This window comes from Triturus cristatus, chromosome 1_1 (genome assembly GCF_964204655.1).
Source record: "Triturus cristatus chromosome 1_1, aTriCri1.1, whole genome shotgun sequence".
In the NCBI taxonomy this organism is placed as follows: Eukaryota; Metazoa; Chordata; class Amphibia; order Caudata; family Salamandridae; genus Triturus; species Triturus cristatus.
Genome location: NC_140579.1, coordinates 69171054 through 69188575, shown reverse-complemented (window position 1 = coordinate 69188575; position 17522 = coordinate 69171054). Strand labels below are relative to the sequence as shown.

General features: G+C 48.1%; 1 protein-coding gene across 1 annotated transcript in view; it reads left to right on the top strand.

The window, feature by feature from the left end:
- The first annotated feature begins 10695 nt into the window (after positions 1-10695).
- LOC146869438 (E3 ubiquitin-protein ligase TRIM39-like) overlaps positions 10696-17522 on the top strand; it is a 179142-nt gene continuing 172315 nt past the window's right edge. Inside the window, exons 1-3 of the mRNA XM_085599842.1 lie at positions 10696-10764; positions 10857-11274; positions 17083-17178. Coding sequence (XP_085455968.1) covers positions 10861-11274; positions 17083-17178 — 510 coding nt within the window. The 5' untranslated portion in view covers positions 10696-10764; positions 10857-10860. The remainder of the gene's footprint in view (positions 10765-10856; positions 11275-17082; positions 17179-17522) is intronic.

The window sequence follows — 17522 nt, the reverse complement described above, 5'->3', positions numbered from 1 at the left end:
TCGAAGTTAAGACAGATCAAAACTAGAAAAGGGGTACTCGAAGAAGCTGTTCCCATTCCACCTAGGGACACTCCAGGGTACTTTATGTATCATAAGCATGGCCTAGATGCCGTATTATTTCTTGATTTATGGGTGGACTACACCAAGGATTTACCAGAAAGTCAGAGGTGGCCCGCAGCTGGGACCTGGGATGCAGATTACATCATGAGAGTAGAAGAAGAGTTATGGAAAAAGACAGCCAGACAGTCACAGAAATATGCCATTGAATTATGGCGTAAAGAATTGCATAGACGCACAAAGAAAGCGCTCAGAAAAGAAGAGAAAAGTAGGGAGGATTCAGACAAAGCCCGAGAAAACGTATTAGTTGAGGAAGGTATCCGAGTAAAAGCAGAACAAGTAGACAGACAACGAAACACTCTTATGAAAGAGAAAATGTAGACCAGCTCGGAAGGATGCCATTGAGTTTTGGCGCAAGGAGTCACATAGGAGGACAGAGTAAGTGTTTCACGAAGCAGAGAGAAGTAGACTGGAGTCTGGAAGAGCCAAGGAAAAGATGTTACAGGAGGAAGTGGAGCAGGTAAAATGAGCGCAGGCTGACAGAGAAAGAAATACTGACGTTGCTGGTATTTATCCCGTCCTTTCAGAGGACCTAGCAAGAGTGGCCCCAGTAGAAAGACCAGTTAGAGTGCCACCGCAAGTACCACGATACATATAATAATGATATAGTAGCCCAAAGGTTCTTGAGCCACCCACCAAATGAACAGCGCATAGCTGGTGTTTACATGGTCCAACATTTGACTACGTTGTCAATAGGAAATTGAGAGGGGTGTAGCTAGAGAAGGAGCAACACCTGTGATTTGATGACACCCCTAATGTACAAAGTGCTAACGAAAAAGTAATTTTTGAAAAGTTTAGCTTGAAAAAAGAATTGTGGGTATTTCGAATTTGCAAATTGTTCAAGAATACAGGTTTGTGTTCTTGGTGGTCCAGTGAGCCAATGTGCTGGGTCAAGTCGGTAAGATTATGACCCCCTGAGTGCAAATTGTATGTAAAAATAATTTTTCAATTGAGCGAATTATTGCAGTTTTTATGGAATTGAGTAGTCTTTTTGTCTTTGACAGCTTCAGAGTGAGGAGAAGGTGGGGGCTGTGTAGAGCAGTATGTGATACAGAAATCGGAGACAGATTCTGACCTTGTAGCCAGTGTAGGTGGGGGCCGGTGAGAGGAGCAGAACAGAGGCACTGCTTAGAAAGCTTCTCTGACATCGCATCTGTGTAATGCCTGCAGCCGGAACAACAAAAAAAAGTTGGCTGGCAGCCCAGGCTCAAGCCGCGCTGAGGGGCTATTTTTAGCTTCTCTGATAAGACAGGGCAGCTGAGATTTGTAAGTCGAGAAAGATTCCCTTGGTCTATTCTGTGCTAAACCAGTGCCCCGGGGAAATGTCTATGGAGAAGATTTGTTTTATTTTTTAGCAAATGTTATATTGCTTCTGGCCAGAAAGTAAAATGTTGCTCTTGCTTGGAATTTTAAGGGCTATGTGCCTATATAAAAACGATTTTCAAATTCAGACATTTTTGAATTGTGGCCACAAGCTGCCACCAGTTGCATTGGATAAATGATCCAGTGGTTAAAAGTCTGTGGGGAGAGATGAGAGGTGCGTCTTCGTCTGGGACATTAGGGTACATTGTGTTGACGAAGATGCATAGCTCATTTTTATGAAAAACAAAAAAAAAAAAACAGGTTCGTGTGTTCTTCGTTTTTGATTATTCTTGCTGATTCTGTGTGTCAGACTTGACACGGTGATTTCAGATGGGGGTGTATAGGGCAGGTAAATAAGTTATTGATTATAAGCCTGACAAATTAAGCAGGCCAGAGTGTTCGCCTCTGAGCTGTAGGTATTATAATTGCGCATCACTGCTCATTTATATATGTTAGTGTAATTGTCTATGCTTTCTGTGCTTGGTATACTGATGGCTTGGCATATGTATTTTATATATGTTTTGTTTTTGTGTTGTATTGACCAGTCTGTTTAGCGTTTAATACAAAGTTCTCCTGTGCAAGTACAGAGATGGTCGTGACGACGGCAATCTTTGCACAGCGCTTGGCTGGAACTTGTTCACAATTACTAAATTTCACAGACATGATATTACCATTATCATGCTGTCAAAATAGGAGACAACACGTTATCAGTGTATGTCTAATTGGTGTTGGAGATGAATGAAACAAAAGAAAAAGGCTATGCAAGACTAAAATATTTTTCACATAACTGCCTTTCTCTTATAGACAGGCAGCCTCGGTCATATGTTTCCAGATTGGACATTAAGGAACGATTATGATCTGTGCACTCGCATCTTAACTCTTGAAAGGCCTGTTTTAAATAAGGACTGCCACCACAGAGTGACAAATGAGGCTCGGTATTTAGGGTAATGAGAAAATATCTGACAGGATTTCCTTTTTAAAGTTTGCTTTAGTAAGCTCATTCTTGTAAGTGGTGGCCCCAAAAGTTGACTTGTTTTTAAATTAGGCTGTTTATTGTATAGGTGGAAATTATTGCAGAATTACTGATTTTTTTTAGCAGATGAATTATTAATTATCAACATTAACAACTGTTCTTAAACTTGGTTTTCCGAATATTTAGGTAATTTAGCATTCCTATTAGGGCCTCCTAGCATTAATATTGACTTCAGGTTGGTGTAGGTTCATGTAATAGGGACATTTGCATATGAGATGTCATTTGGCCAGCTTATGAGCTAACACAATGAGGTTTGTACATTAATTTGAAGGATTTCTCGCCGTTTCTAATACGCTGTGTATCTCCTATAATTTTGCTTACGCCCAGTAGCTACACACAGGGATTAATAGTGTTGACAAGACACAGGGTTTGATAGTGTTTGACAGCAGTGAAATCTGTTTCAGATTTCCTCCTGTCAAAAAGGGGGGGAAGGAGGAGAATATTGGCTTTCTGCTGGCCCCTGAGGAGGTTCGCTTCCCGCTAGCCCCTTAAGAAATTAAGCCCCTTAGAAATTAGCCCCCTTAGAAATTAAGTTGAGGAAATAGGTATGGTGCTTTCCCCTTTTTCTCATGTTTTATTGTGATCTTTCAGGGGAATTAGTTGTGGGCACCGGAACGTATTCAATTGATTTCTGGTTTTTCACAGCCCAAGACACAAAAAGACTAAAGTCCTCAAGAACACACTGTGGCATTTGAAGAATTAAAGAGAGCTTTATGTCAAGCACCAGTTTTTAGCAAACCCTGATTACAACAAATCGTTTATGCTTTTTGTGACAGAGCGGGATGGAACAGCACTATCTGTCCTAACACAAGATCATGCAGGAAAACACGAGCCCTGTGCTTATTTTTCTAGTACATTAGACCCAGTAGCACAGGCTTTGCCTGCGTGCCTAAAATCAGTTGCAGCAACGGCCTTAGCCATAAGACAAAGTGACTCGATAGTGCTGGGCCACCCTCTGACAGTACAAGTACCACACGCAGTAGAGGTTCTCTTGAACCGGACACAAACACAACACCTGACTGTAGCTAGACTGACAGGCTATGAGCCAACGTTATTTCAACCACACATAGAGATCAGACGATGCAACATACTGAATCCTGCTACCCTTTTGCCCTCCAGTACAGAAAGCGTTTCACCACACGACTGTGTTGAAGTAATACATACCGTGACTAAACCAAGACAAGACTTGACAGACGTTGCACTCCCAGACCCCGACCTAACACTATAAGTTGACGGCTCATGCATGAGGACAGGGGCGGGAGAATTAGTGGCAGCATATGCAGTGACTACTGATACTGTAATAATAGAGACTAAAAGAATAGACATATTGTCAACACAAGCAGCAGAGCTCATCGCCCTGACACAAGCGTGCATAAGAGCTAAGAGAGCTGAGAGTAAACATTTACACCGATTCTGTGGCGAGAAAGAGGTTTCTTGACCTCTCATGGGGCCAAGATACAGCATGGCCCCCTTATTCAAGCCCTACTGGAAGCAATACATTTACCAACAGCCATAGCTATCCTAAAATGTAAAGCACATACTAGAGCCACAGATACCATTTCCCAAGGCAATGATCTGGCAGACCGAACAGCTAAACAGACAGCTCAGACCCCACTAGACATGACAAAATCACAGATACTATCACTGTCCAAAGCCATGATAGTTAGGGATCCTTCCAAGGATGTACAAGACATACAGACACATGCTACTATGGACGAATTAAAGAAATGGTCGGAACAAGGAGGGGTACTGACTGATCAGGGTTGGATGAATACGGGCAAATCCACATGGTTTCTTCCTGATTCGATGGTACAAGTGATTATAAATACCGCACATAGTCCTGCACACTTAGGAGAGAAAGCAATGATAGATAGCTTACAGAATATATGGTTCAACAAGCACCTGCGTGCAGCAGCGAAACAAAAGGTCAGAACATGTATGATCTGTTGTCAATTCAATCCAGGTAAAGTCATTCCGATGGAACAAGGTGGATTCCATCCACCTGACCACCCTTTTGAAGTGCTCCAAATGGATTATATCCAAATAAACAGATGTAGAGGTTACAAATATGTCCTGGTACTAATGAAGCAGGTGTCCCTTCTGTTAGGGTATACCTGGAAATTCCATTGTGTGCGACATCCAGAAGCAGCAGGCCTTGTAGAAAGACATAATCAGACATTAAAAATTTGCGCAGACAAAGGTGTAGATTGGATGGTAGCCCTGCCGGTTGCCCTCTTTTACATGCGAATGGTAGCTCATTCTAGAACAGGCTTATCTCCCTATGAAGTGGTCTTTGGTAGACCACCAAATATGTGGGGCACTCCAATGCCTAAAAGATTACTGATGCTGACAGATTACCTGGCTTCCTTGATGTCTGCACTACTCTCTTGTTGTTCGCAGGTTGCTGCCGCCTTCCCTGACAACACCCAGGTCAAAGAATACTCCATCGCTCCTGGATGGAAGGCGCCAAAGTCAGTGCTCTGGACCACGGGGACGGCCGTTAAAGTCAAAGGGCAGAAAGGATGGTTGCACCTTCACCACTCTTTTACAAAGGAAAAAGACTTTGAACTTGGATTTTGGATTTTGAACACCATTTTCTAGAGGAGACTCCCCAGCAGTTTCCACAAAGCTAAACTTAGATCTAAAAAGTCAGAACCCGTTTGATCAATTAAGTCCACTAGGTGGTGAAGCGGTTGAACATGTATTCTGGCTTGCATAAGATCTTGGACAATAATATTGATAAAAAAGAGCAAGATGTGCATCACGATAATATGTATCAGCTTAATACTACATGCTATTTTTCCTCCTATTGCCTCACTCTTATACTCCTCCACTAATGATACCATAAAGCACACATTTAGTGATCTGCCATCTCATGAGCTATCATATCGACTTGCCTTACGCAACAATACCTTTATTCAGATACTGCACCATTCACATCAGACTGCTGGGTCTGTGGCCGATTTCCCCCGTATCAGAAGGTAAAGGGAGTGTTGCCTCTTTTTCCTTTTCCGTTCTCCCATAATGGTTCTTGCGGAGCATGGTTTGCCTTAATGACATCCATCAACGGTGATGCCAAAGAATACAAAGCAATAACAAGGCTCCACAAGATTGCCCAAAACATACATCAAGACCAAGGCACGTGGACATGGTCCGGTTGGCTCTGGGGATTAATATCGGCTTGGGGATGGAAAGTGTTGACCGTCTGTGGGTTGATACTATTAATGATATTCAGTTGTTGCCTATGTCTGCAGTGTGGCCCGGCCATTTGTGGCCTGTGTGCTACTGCATGTGTTCCACATCCCTATTTACAAAGCATTGAAAATGGAAAAATAATGCTGCAAGAACAGATCGACTGTCTCATGAAAATAGACGTTACATAGGGGGTTCACTAAGGTACAAGGAGGGAATGAGGAAAATAAAAATCTATGAGGCCTATGTGTCCCCATGTGCCCCCCCCGAACGCTTATGTGCACATACATGTAACCTATGTATTTCCCCTCCATGGCCTTTCTATCATGATGCTTATGCTATAACGTGGCCTGCCATCATCCAGTCTCCCATGAGAGAAACGACAAATCTGTATTGAGGCCTACACGTTTTTCATCATGTTTTCCTGCATTTTCATGAAGCTCATGTTTATGGCTCAGCCAGAGCCAAAAAGAGGTTTTCATGCCTCAGAACGCTCTGAAAGCTACAGCTACGTATCCTTGGCCTTGCACACTTGGGCCTCAGCCAAAGGGGCCCTGTCACAAGGTACCGAGACAGTATTGAGCACGGTTATCTGCTTACTCTTACTGAAACCACATTCTTGCCTGGTGAAGGAGGAATGAACGCGCCCATCTGCAAGGAGGGAGCCCAGCCCTACTGTCTCTCTTTGTGAGATTGCAAAGCTCACGTCAGTAAAAAGCCCATAGCCCCCATGTAAGGCTTCTGCAGTAAATGAAGTAAATGAAGAAATAGATGCCACATCGGCTCTTGGTGATGAGCAACCTATGTCACAAATCAGTCCCTGCTCCAGACATCGGATATCAGATAATACAAGATGTGCTGGTCGTCTTGACACTGAAGGCCTTACTAACTGAAGGCCTCACTTCCAGACTTGTTCGGTTGCATAGCAACCCTCCCCACGTCAGTTACACGTCATGCTCGAGTTGAGCACAAGTAAGGCAAAGTTCCAGTACAATTCCAGCAGATCACGTAACCCCCTCCAGGTATCCACCCACACATGACAAATTACCCATTATCATCAAGTGGACGCCCACATGGACGCCCACCTTCACGCCTACTTACACGCCCACATGCTCTTATCTCATTCTCTCTTGCTCTTTTGCTTACGTACAATTGAGAAATGTATATATACTGTACTCTGTGAATAATGTTTTGAGAATATTGAGAATACTTTTGAGTCCCTTTCCAGAACCTTTTTTGGTGATGGTAATATTCTCCCTTTGACTCGAGTTATTGGAATAAAGCCCTTTTAGAACCTGATACCACAGACTCAGCCTCTTGCTTTATGCATGATCCTATTGATATTCTGAAAAATTCTGAGAGCGTAATATTTTATTTACCACAGGATGTCTCACTGGTTCTGTCTCTGTTTAATAACTGGCCGGACAACAACAGGTTGTCCAGGAAACAATTGTCGGCAAAACTGGCCATGTTGCTTTGCTTAGCGGCTTGCAGACGTTCTTCGGATGTTAAAGCACTGGATATTACAGGTAGAGTATTTACTCCGGAGGGAGTTTCGTTTTCTATTACGTCTAGGACTAAAACAATGTCACGCAGTGTGGATTATCATGCTTTTCCCGCTAATGCTAAACTTTGTGTGGTCCAATGCCTCAAGGCTTATGAAGAATGTACCAGGTCTATTAGGCCTGATGGTGTGGCACAATTGTTAATAGCTCTGCAAAAACCGTACAAACCTGTGACTGCGGCTACCATAGCCAGATGGCTCAAAGATGTTATGCAAGAAGCAGGGGTGGATACCCAAGTGTTTGGTGCACATTCTGTTCGAGGCGCCATGGCCTCTAAGACTTTCATGCTGGGTTCTTCTGTACAAGATATTATGCATTCTGCAGACTGGTCGTCTGAATCAACGTTTAAGCAGTTTTATTACAAACCGGTGGGTGATATATCCTCTGTTGTTTTTAATCAGCGTTAAACTAGCATAATACGAAGCCTCCGGTCCTGTAATAGAATAAAAAATAAGCTAGCATTCGCGCCAAGAATTTTCAATTCTATTAAGGACACGGAGGCGAGGATTATCCCACCTGGTTAAATTACTGTAATGTAATTTTTTGCCCACCCGTTGTATATATTCTGATTATACAGAAGTTACGGGTTGTTTTATCTCTGTTTTTTTCAGGATCTGACAAGAAGATGGATTAATCCGGTGTGCAGATTGACGTTCTTCCCTGCTGGTCTGGTGTTCTTCCACGTTGGAAGCTGTTGTTGAACTTTATTACTTATTGGACTTTTGTTCGGAGCAAAGAAAGAGGACTAGTTCCGGTGTTACTGGCTCTTATGGGGCCCTGCAGGAAGTGATGTGGTATATGCATCATGGGAAATGTAGTTTGTTTTACATAAGAAAAGTTTTCATTGGCTGCTGTGAGTAGCAATAAATAGAAAGAGAAGCATAATCCTCGCCTCTGTGTCCTTAATAGAATTGAAAATTCTTGGCGCGAATGCTAGCTAATTTTTTATTCCCAAACTAACTAATCCAATCTAATCCACATAATTCCACTACACGCCACATACATACACATAGGTAAAAGACTTTGCCATTCACAATGCCAATACCTCTAACTCAAACAAATGCAAGACCCATTGCATTTCCAGTGCTTGTTCTTATGGGTGGGAAAGGCCCTTGCATCGTAGCGAAGACCTGAGCTTTCTGACAGTGTGACTGGGAGGGGCTTCCGAGTGTCTGAAACTTGGAGATCCCCACTTCCGGTCCTCTGATGTCATTACATGCGTCAGATGCGAATACAGCTCAGGTGGTGGCTTGCAAATACTACTGTAGGTATTCCTAAAATAGTGCGAACCGTTGTCTTTTCCAATGCTTGTTATAACTGACGGAGAACAAATGTCAGCATCCAAAACGCAGCTTGATGAGGGAGTGGGGGATATTGTGGGGGCACCTCATGACTTGTGTCTTTGACTCTGAATTTAACACTCTGGGTGAGCCCCGAGCATGTAAGGAGGTGGGGCTGGGGGGGAGCCGAGCTCAGAGGGCAGCCTGGACTTGGAGACAGATATAACTGCACACAGTGCACACAGATCCGAGGAAACTCGCCGCACAGACCTTCCCAGCTCAGAAGGTTCCCTTCCCACCTCAGCTGCAGACACTCCCAGCTCAGAAGGTTCCCTTCCCACCTCCGCAGCAGACACTCCCAGCTCAGAAGGTTCCCTTCCCACCTCAGCTGCAGACACTCCCAGCTCAGAAGGTTCCCTTCCCCCCTCAGCTGCAGACACTCCCAGCTCAGAAGGTTCCCGTCCCACCTCAGCTGCAGACACTCCCAGCTCAGAAGGTTCCCTTCCCACCTCCGCAGCAGACACTCCCAGCTCAGAAGGTTCCCTTCCCCCCTCAGCTGCAGATACTCCCAGCTCAGAAGGTTCCCTTCCCACCTCCGCAGCAGACACTCCCAGCTCAGAAGGTTCCCTTCCCCCCTCAGCTGCAGACACTCCCAGCTCAGAAGGTTCCCTTCCCACCACAGCTGCAGACACTCCCAGCTCAGAAGGTTCCCGTCCCACCTCCGCAGCAGACACTCCCAGCTCAGAAGGTTCCCTTCCCCCCTCAGCTGCAGACACTCCCAGCTCAGAAGGTTCCCTTCCCACCTCCGCTGCAGACACTCCCAGCTCAGAAGGTTCCCTTCCCCCCTCAGCTGCAGACACTCCCAGCTCAGAAGGTTCCCTTCCCACCACAGCTGCAGACACTCCCAGCTCAGAAGGTTCCCGTCCCACCTCAGCTGCAGACACTCCCAGCTCAAAAGGTTCCTGTCCCACCTCAGCTGCAGACACTCCCAGCTCAGAAGGTTCCTGTCCCACCTCAGCTGCAGACACTCCCAGCTCAGAAGGTTCCCTTCCCCCCTCAGCTGCAGACACTCCCAGCTCAGAAGGTTCCCTTCCCACCTCCGCAGCAGACACTCCCAGCTCAGAAGGTTCCTGTCCCACCTCAGCTGCAGACACTCCCAGCTCAGAAGGTTCCCTTCCCCCCTCAGCTGCAGACACTCCCAGCTCAGAAGGTTCCCTTCCCCCCTCAGCTGCAGACACTCCCAGCTCAGAAGGTTCCCTTCCCCCCTCAGCTGCAGACACTCCCAGCTCAGAAGGTTCCCTTCCCCCCTCAGCTGCAGACACTCCCAGCTCAGAAGGTTCCCTTCCCCCCTCAGCTGCAGACACTCCCAGCTCAGAAGGTTCCCTTCCCACCTCCGCAGCAGACACTCCCAGCTCAGAAGGTTCCCTTCCCACCTCCGCAGCAGACACTCCCAGCTCAGAAGGTTCCCTTCCCCCCTCAGCTGCAGACACTCCCAGCTCAGAAGGTTCCCTTCCCATTACAGCTGCAGACACTCCCAGCTCAGAAGGTTCCCGTCCCACCTCAGCTGCAGACACTCCCAGCTCAGAAGGTTCCTGTCCCACCTCAGCTGCAGACACTCCCAGCTCAGAAGGTTCCCTTCCCCCCTCAGCTGCAGACACTCCCAGCTCAGAAGGTTCCCTTCCCACCTCCGCAGCAGACACTCCCAGCTCAGAAGGTTCCCTTCCCACCTCCGCAGCAGACACTCCCAGCTCAGAAGGTTCCCTTCCCCCCTCAGCTGCAGACACTCCCAGCTCAGAAGGTTCCCTTCCCATCACAGCTGCAGACACTCCCAGCTCAGAAGGTTCCCGTCCCACCTCAGCTGCAGACACTCCCAGCTCAGAAGGTTCCTGTCCCACCTCAGCTGCAGACACTCCCAGCTCAGAAGGTTCCCTTCCCCCCTCAGCTGCAGACACTCCCAGCTCAGAAGGTTCCCTTCCCACCTCCGCAGCAGACACTCCCAGCTCAGAAGGTTCCCTTCCCCCCTCAGCTGCAGACACTCCCAGCTCAGAAGGTTCCTGTCCCACCTCAGCTGCAGACACTCCCAGCTCAGAAGGTTCCCTTCCCACCTCCGCAGCAGACACTCCCAGCTCAGAAGGTTCCCTTCCCACCTCAGCTGCAGACACTCCCTCCCAGCCGAGCTCCACCTGCGGAGTCAACAGTCAGTTAAAGGACAAAGGTGCTGTGGGGTTTATAAGGAAGCGGGAACGGAACCACCCACTTTACACCCTGTTAGAAACTTAACTGAACTCCGCTTTCCCCCCTCTGCAGGATCATGGCTGCAGAAAACCAGCTCCGGAGCCTGAAGGAGGAGGCCACGTGCTCCATCTGTCTGGAGTATTTCACAGACCCCGTGTCCGTGGAGTGTGGACATGCCTTCTGTCTGTCCTGTATCACTCGGTGCTGGGAGGGGCTGCAGACAGACTTCCCCTGTCCCCAGTGCAGAGAAACCTCTAAGAACAAAACCTTGAGGCCCTTCAGACATTTGGGAAACATGGTGGAGCTCTTGAAACAGCTTCACCCCCCAAGTGCGAGCCCCCGGGAAGAGAACCTGTGCAGAGAACACGAAGAGAAACTGAAACTGTTCTGTGAAGATGACCTGAAACCCATCTGTGTGGTGTGCAGCATGTCACGTGACCATAAGCCTCACACGGTGCTCCCCATTCTGGAGGCTGCCCAGGAGTACAAGGTGAGTTTACTGCAGAGGGTTGCGCAGGTGTCTGCCACCGGTGTCTGACCGGCTGGGGCCCCTTCCTTGCTCCTCATTCCATCGGCTGTCCCAGGACTACAGACTGTGTATGCCCCGGCTTTGTGATGGGACTGGGAGTCTCGTGTGTGCCCCATTCCACAGGCTGCCTCGGAGCACAAGGTTTAAATGTCTCAGATTTCTGAAAAGACAGGGCTCCTGTGTGTGCTCCCTATTGCACAGACTGCCCAGGAGCACCAGGTGTTTGTTACATGTTTGTGCAAGGGGTGTGGTGGCTTCTCCCATTCCACAGGCTGCCCAAGAGCACAGGGTGCATATGTCTCCTGTTTGTGACAGGAGTCGGGTCTGTCTGTGTGCTCCTTAATCCAGAGTACACGCTATGTATGTGAAATGTCTCGATCTCGGCGCTTCCCATTCCGAAGGCTGAACAAGAGTACAGGCTGTGTATGCCACCGGTCTGGTACAGAGGTGTGCCCCACTGGCATCCCATGGCATCGGGTTCACAAACCTTCTTTACCTCACGTGTAAAGTCCGCCTCCCGTTAAACGTTTCTGTTTCAGTCACTGCAGGAAAGAGGAGTGGAGCGGGGCAGACCATTGAAAAACTTGGAGGGAACTGCCTCAAAAATCTATGTTGTTGGATTCACATGTGGTACTATTAGTTTCCGTCCTGTAAATGTATCGAAAACAAAGCTGGTGCGTGTTTGAGGGGCGAGGAAGAGAGAACCCGCATCCTCTCGAGAAACGGAAAATAGATTTTGATGCTGAGCCCTGCAGACCTCCTGCTAGAGACGCGCCCCCTCTGTGCTGTGGAAGGAGCTGTACACCCCGAAAACTGCGAGAGACTAGACCGGTGTCAGGCACCTGTTCTGTGAATTCCAAAGTAAACACGTACCAAACATAAGGGTACCAGACGCCCCCCTATTCAAGGGGTCGCAGGGCAGAGATGGGTCACCCAGGGGGTAGTTGGAGACAAGGGTTCAGACTCAACAGAACCCAAGAGACACAACAACGTATTGTCTGACCCAGTGTTTGTCTTTTGGAAAAAGAAACCACTTTAAACTGCACAGCGGTGCTCATTAACGCGGCGGTAACCCCGACCTGGGCTGATATTGCAAGCCAGAGGCGGCCTGGCCTGGGTGGACACACACAGCGAGGTGGGTGCAGCCTGCCTGGGGCCCTTGGGTGGATGCACTGAGGCGTTCATAGGCCTCTGCAGAGAGAGAGCGGGAGACCCCCACAGCACAGGGATCTTCTGGCTTCTCCCTGGCACTCCTGGTGTCCCCGGCTCTTGATCAGGCCCTGAACACACTGCCCCCCCCCCCCCCCCCCCCCCCCCACAGTCTCCACTCTTGCAAGGCCAGGCAGACTCCCTCCATTGCTCAGCTAGGCCCTGGCAGAGCTGCTGGCAGGACATGCAGATTCCAGGTGCTGCCCCCTCCCCTCTGGGAGGCTGTAAGACAGACGCCGGCCCTGGTTACTCAGAAGTCTCTCAGGCACTCTACAGAGCACTCCCTTTCTTGCTCTCAAAGAACCTGCAACAAGAACAAAGTAGGGTTGTTTGGAAGTCTCCTTCTCGGGCTGCCCTCTGGTCACAGCCTTTGTGTAAACTTCTGCTGCTCACAGCGGGCAGCACTGGGGCAAAATATGGGAAGAAAGCAGCCTCTCTGAAGCAGTAATCTGGGGGAGACAAAGGGCCAAGCCTGGCTTAGAAACACCTCATTATAAACACCAGTAACTGCAGTCCCACCCCTCACCCCAACCATCTAACACACAGCAGCGCCATGTTTGACAGTGTTACCACTTTTGTTTTTTAGCTAAGTGCGCCTTGCACATTGGGAATTTTTAACCCAATTTTCCTATGTTGGAAGCAAAACTACAGGTCCCACAATGCACTCGAAAAGCCTGGACTGCCAATGGTACCACATATGGTAGTTGGCCTCTTTGCTAGCTATGCCACAGCACAGGGTGTATTAACTATGTACAGTTGAGTGGCGTGCAGCACATTCCTCTCTGGGGCCCGAGTCTCCTGCTGCTGTCCAAGAGTACAAGAGGTGTATGCTAGGGCAGGAGTTGGCCTCGAGTGGAAGCTCACATGAACCTTACCCAGAGACTCCTCACTATGTTCCACAATTGGCAGAGAGATGAGGCATGTCTTGCGAAGTGCTGTCTAGCCGTCCCATCCCAGGCCATGCTTTTTGATACAGGTTTAACTCTTGCCACGTGTTAGATCCCTTCTGGAGGTCCACAGGACAACCGGTATTACTGGGCTACAACCATGGTGGCCAGGGTCACAGTGCCTCTTTTGGCCTGAGGTTTGTTCTACTATGGCTCTGCAAACTGGGCCATGTGCCACCCTTTCTGCACTTGACTCTCAGAGTAGCAAGGGCGAGCAGTCACAGGCTTCTCAGGGGGGCAACAACTTACTTGTAAAAAAAGAAGTACTTTAATAATGCAACAGTACTTAACACTACAGATATGGAATTCTGTTGCAACCAATTGTAAAGCTCATGGGCCTACTCGGTGTGGAAGATTTACAATCCTGCTAAGGAATTTGTGGTGGCTTCTTGCTGAAATTCAGTGTGCAGTTTTGAGGCAAGACCCAGTCTCTCAGTCAAGCTTAGCCTTGTGGTACCTGTCCATGCAGAGCGCTGTCCAGTGTTATTGCGGTTCGGCAGATTCCTCCAGCAGTTGGAGCAGGGTCGCTGCCAAGGTCTGGCCTCTCAAAGCGAGTCGGAGACTGTACCCTGGTGCCAGCAGTGGTCTGTTTCTTGGCAGCTGTATCTTCCTTCTATTGGTCTTCACTGCATTGTCTGGATGCCCAGGCAGATGCCAGACGGTACACTGGTACTTAAAGTAGATGTTGCTTCACGTACTTTCCTAATGAATCACGGAGGGAATACCCACAAACATCGCTCCGATTCTTCTGGATGTTCCACACAGCTGTGCTTCTCCTCCTAGATAGGGTCCTCATGTTGGGTCAGGGACATCCCTCATACAGACGCACATCTTCTCTAGCAACTGGTGCAGACTTCAGATGATGGCTCCTTACCTCTGGGAGACTGGCTGTCCTGCAGATGCCAGCCCTGGTCTCACAGCAGCTCTTTGAGTACTCCACAGAGCACTCCCTTTCATGGTCGAGAAGAAGTTGGAACTGGAAAAATGTGGCGTGGTTTGGGTCCCCCATTTCATGGTCTTTGCCAGTTGGTGGAATGTTGATCCTCGCTCTAAAGTCGTGCAGCCACTTTGAAGTGGTTTCCTTTCTGATGTCTTCTTCTGGCTTCAAGGCCTCTGTGCAAGGTGATCACGCTCACAGCTGGCAGTGATGATGCTGGCTCCAAGCCGGAGTAGCCACCTCATCGGCACAATAAAGCATGAGGGTTCTGCACCTGGGTGTCAAGAGAGCTGCTGAAGTAGGAACAGGGGACAGCAAAAGACATGGCCCTTCTCTAGAAATGTCTTCATCTCTAACATAATCTGCTCACCCCTTCTCCCCTATCATCCCCCAAATACCACTGCCCTGGAAAGACTAATCACCAATCCCTTGCTAAAGTCATTGTAGAATTTCCAAATGTAGCCCTGTCTGCATCCTCCCTCACGTCATTGTCTGGTGCTCCATCATCCAGTAAATGAAATGCAGGCAATATACTTCCACTGAGAAGCTGTAACGACTCCGCATCATGTGCCAGGCTGAACCACGAGCAATCAAAATTGGATCACTGGTCCCAGCAATCACTCTCTCATCGCCTAATGAGTCTTGCCACCATTCATTTGCCACACATCCAACATGCATACATGCAGTCGACAAGCACACGGAGTGTCAGGCAATGGTTGTGGCGTTACAGTTCAGTGGAACTTTACACACCTACCCTGAAACAAAAAGGTCTGTTTAGGACCAGGGATTTCCAAACATCAGTATGCTGCCACCACTGCTGTATGGCAACAAGCTCGGGCATGGATGGTAGTCGCATGTTGTTACAGAGGGATGCTTGGTGTGCTCCTCCAGGTCATTGAACAGGTTCTGCACGTTGGCTGCACTGCACAGACTAGCATGTTACTTGTTGCCCTAATTGGGCTGGGTATGCCCAGACGAGGGTCCTACGCTCACCACGCCATCGAGTTTGAGCTATTGGCATTGTTAATGGCAATGCCTTTTATTTATGTTTTGGGTTTTAAAACCTGAATAAAAGGCATTGTCATTTACAACACTAATAGCTTAATAGCAAATGCGAGACCTATTGTATTGCAATAAAGGGCCTTCTCGACCACTTGTTAGATTGTAAATATCAGAGGAAGAGACCGGCCTGCGACGTCTTCAAAGTAGTGATAAATAGTGCCCTGAAGATGTGTAAGTGTTGTAAATTACACAGACACAAAATGTTAAGTGAGAGTTACATATGATCACAGCTATAAACACTAACAAAGACCTCCAACACCTTTTGCTCTGTGATTACACTGTTGCGGCTCAGGAGGAAGAGCGGGGGGGCTATTTCCTGTCCTCTCCATGATTTGAGTGTGTAGTGTGGCATTGCGTAATGTCATTGCTATCTTTGGCCTAATAAAACACTCCAGCTGTAGTAGGGCCCTGGCTTCACCTCCTGGTGCAGTCCATGCTGTGCTTTATGGCAGGCATGGAGCGAGGGAGAGATGGTCTCAGCTGCAGCTCCGGCCTCGTACAGTGCTCCTGCTATTACTAGAGAGCGAAAGGCGCTGAGGTGGTGGTATTGGTGGCGGTGGTATTGTGGCGGTATTGGTGGCGTGGTGGTATTGGTGGTGGCGGCGGTATTGGCGGTGGTGGCAGTATTGGTATTGTTGGTGGTGGTATTGGCTGTGCCTAGACACCTCCAGGTATTAGTGCTCAATATAAATGTAAATTTCTTTCATTTCTTTGGTATTGGTATTGGTGGTGTTGTTAATGCAACAGGCTTTTGAAAACCACCCGTCCGGTGGCTTAGTGCAGATGACATGTAACACAGATGTGTTATCCGCTTCACCCCATTAGCACACGATTTTGTGCTACCTGAAATTCACATGACTTAATTTGCCTTTCATTTCCAAATCCAGTTTACTGTAGGGGGGGGGGGGGGGGGATATGAAACACACAAGATAATGCGGGGTAAAATTGTTTGAGGCCGGGTGTCCGTGTTACGGGTTGGCCGTGCTGCTTAAAGTACACACGGTTTAAGCTGAAGCAGCACATGTCCGGCCTGCAGTGAGAGAAACTCAATTAAGTAAATAGTGCTTACAGACTAAATAACAGGTCCCGTGTAACAACAGAAGTAAAGGGGCCAAGTTGCCATGGGAGGTTACAAAAGAAGACAAGGCTGTACTAAGTAGGGACTAACAAGCCTATTAACAAATCTGAAGGCAACATTTACGAAAGACCATGACACAAGCCAATGAAAAATATGGGAGGAGAGTGGGCGCAGCTTCCCTCCCATACTCTACTACAGCAGTCTCGCATAGCGTGCAGTGCATGCGCGCTGCCGCTAGGCTCGACGTAAAAAAGGAGTCTAAAATCCCAGAATCCAAAGTTCTTTATACAAGGTTACTGAACTTTGACCTCTGGCTGTTAGAGCCTGGCTTTAAAAGTGCAGACGTTTTCGCACTCTATCAACGCATTACCACTGACCTTTGTACAAAAAGCATCTGCATCTTTCACGATTTGCGGCCTTTACAAAGCAAAGGTGGCTAATTGAGGGGAGCAGCTGCACATAAACACGAATGACTCCTCTTCTGTTTAATTGAACAGGACAGCTACTGGATGTTAATGTGTGAACTGTTCTTTCAGAAAACACTTCACAGCCACATGGAGCGACTGAAAAAGGAGCTGGAGAACCTGCATACGCGGGAAGCTGAACAAAGGAGGACCGTGTCAGATCTTGAGGTGAGTGGAGTCCTGCTTGTGTCGGTGGGAACAGTAAGTGAACAGAGATGCAAGAAATAAGGGAGAGGGGTCCCCTGGACAGTCAGAAGTGGAAGTCAATCAACCTATCATTGGTTTGTAAAGTGCGACTATTCACCTGTAAGGGTCTCTAGGCGCTGGGAGGTGGTGGTAGAGCTGCTGGTCCGTTGGAGGCGCTGTGGTTCAGTCGAAGGAGGTGAGAGACATTGGGGGCCCTTGATTGTCCGAATCTGATGTAAGCGATGTGAGGGCACCCCAGACACTCAGAAATGGAGATGAGAGAGATGAGGAAACCATGACCGTCAGATCTGGAGGCCAGAAGCAAT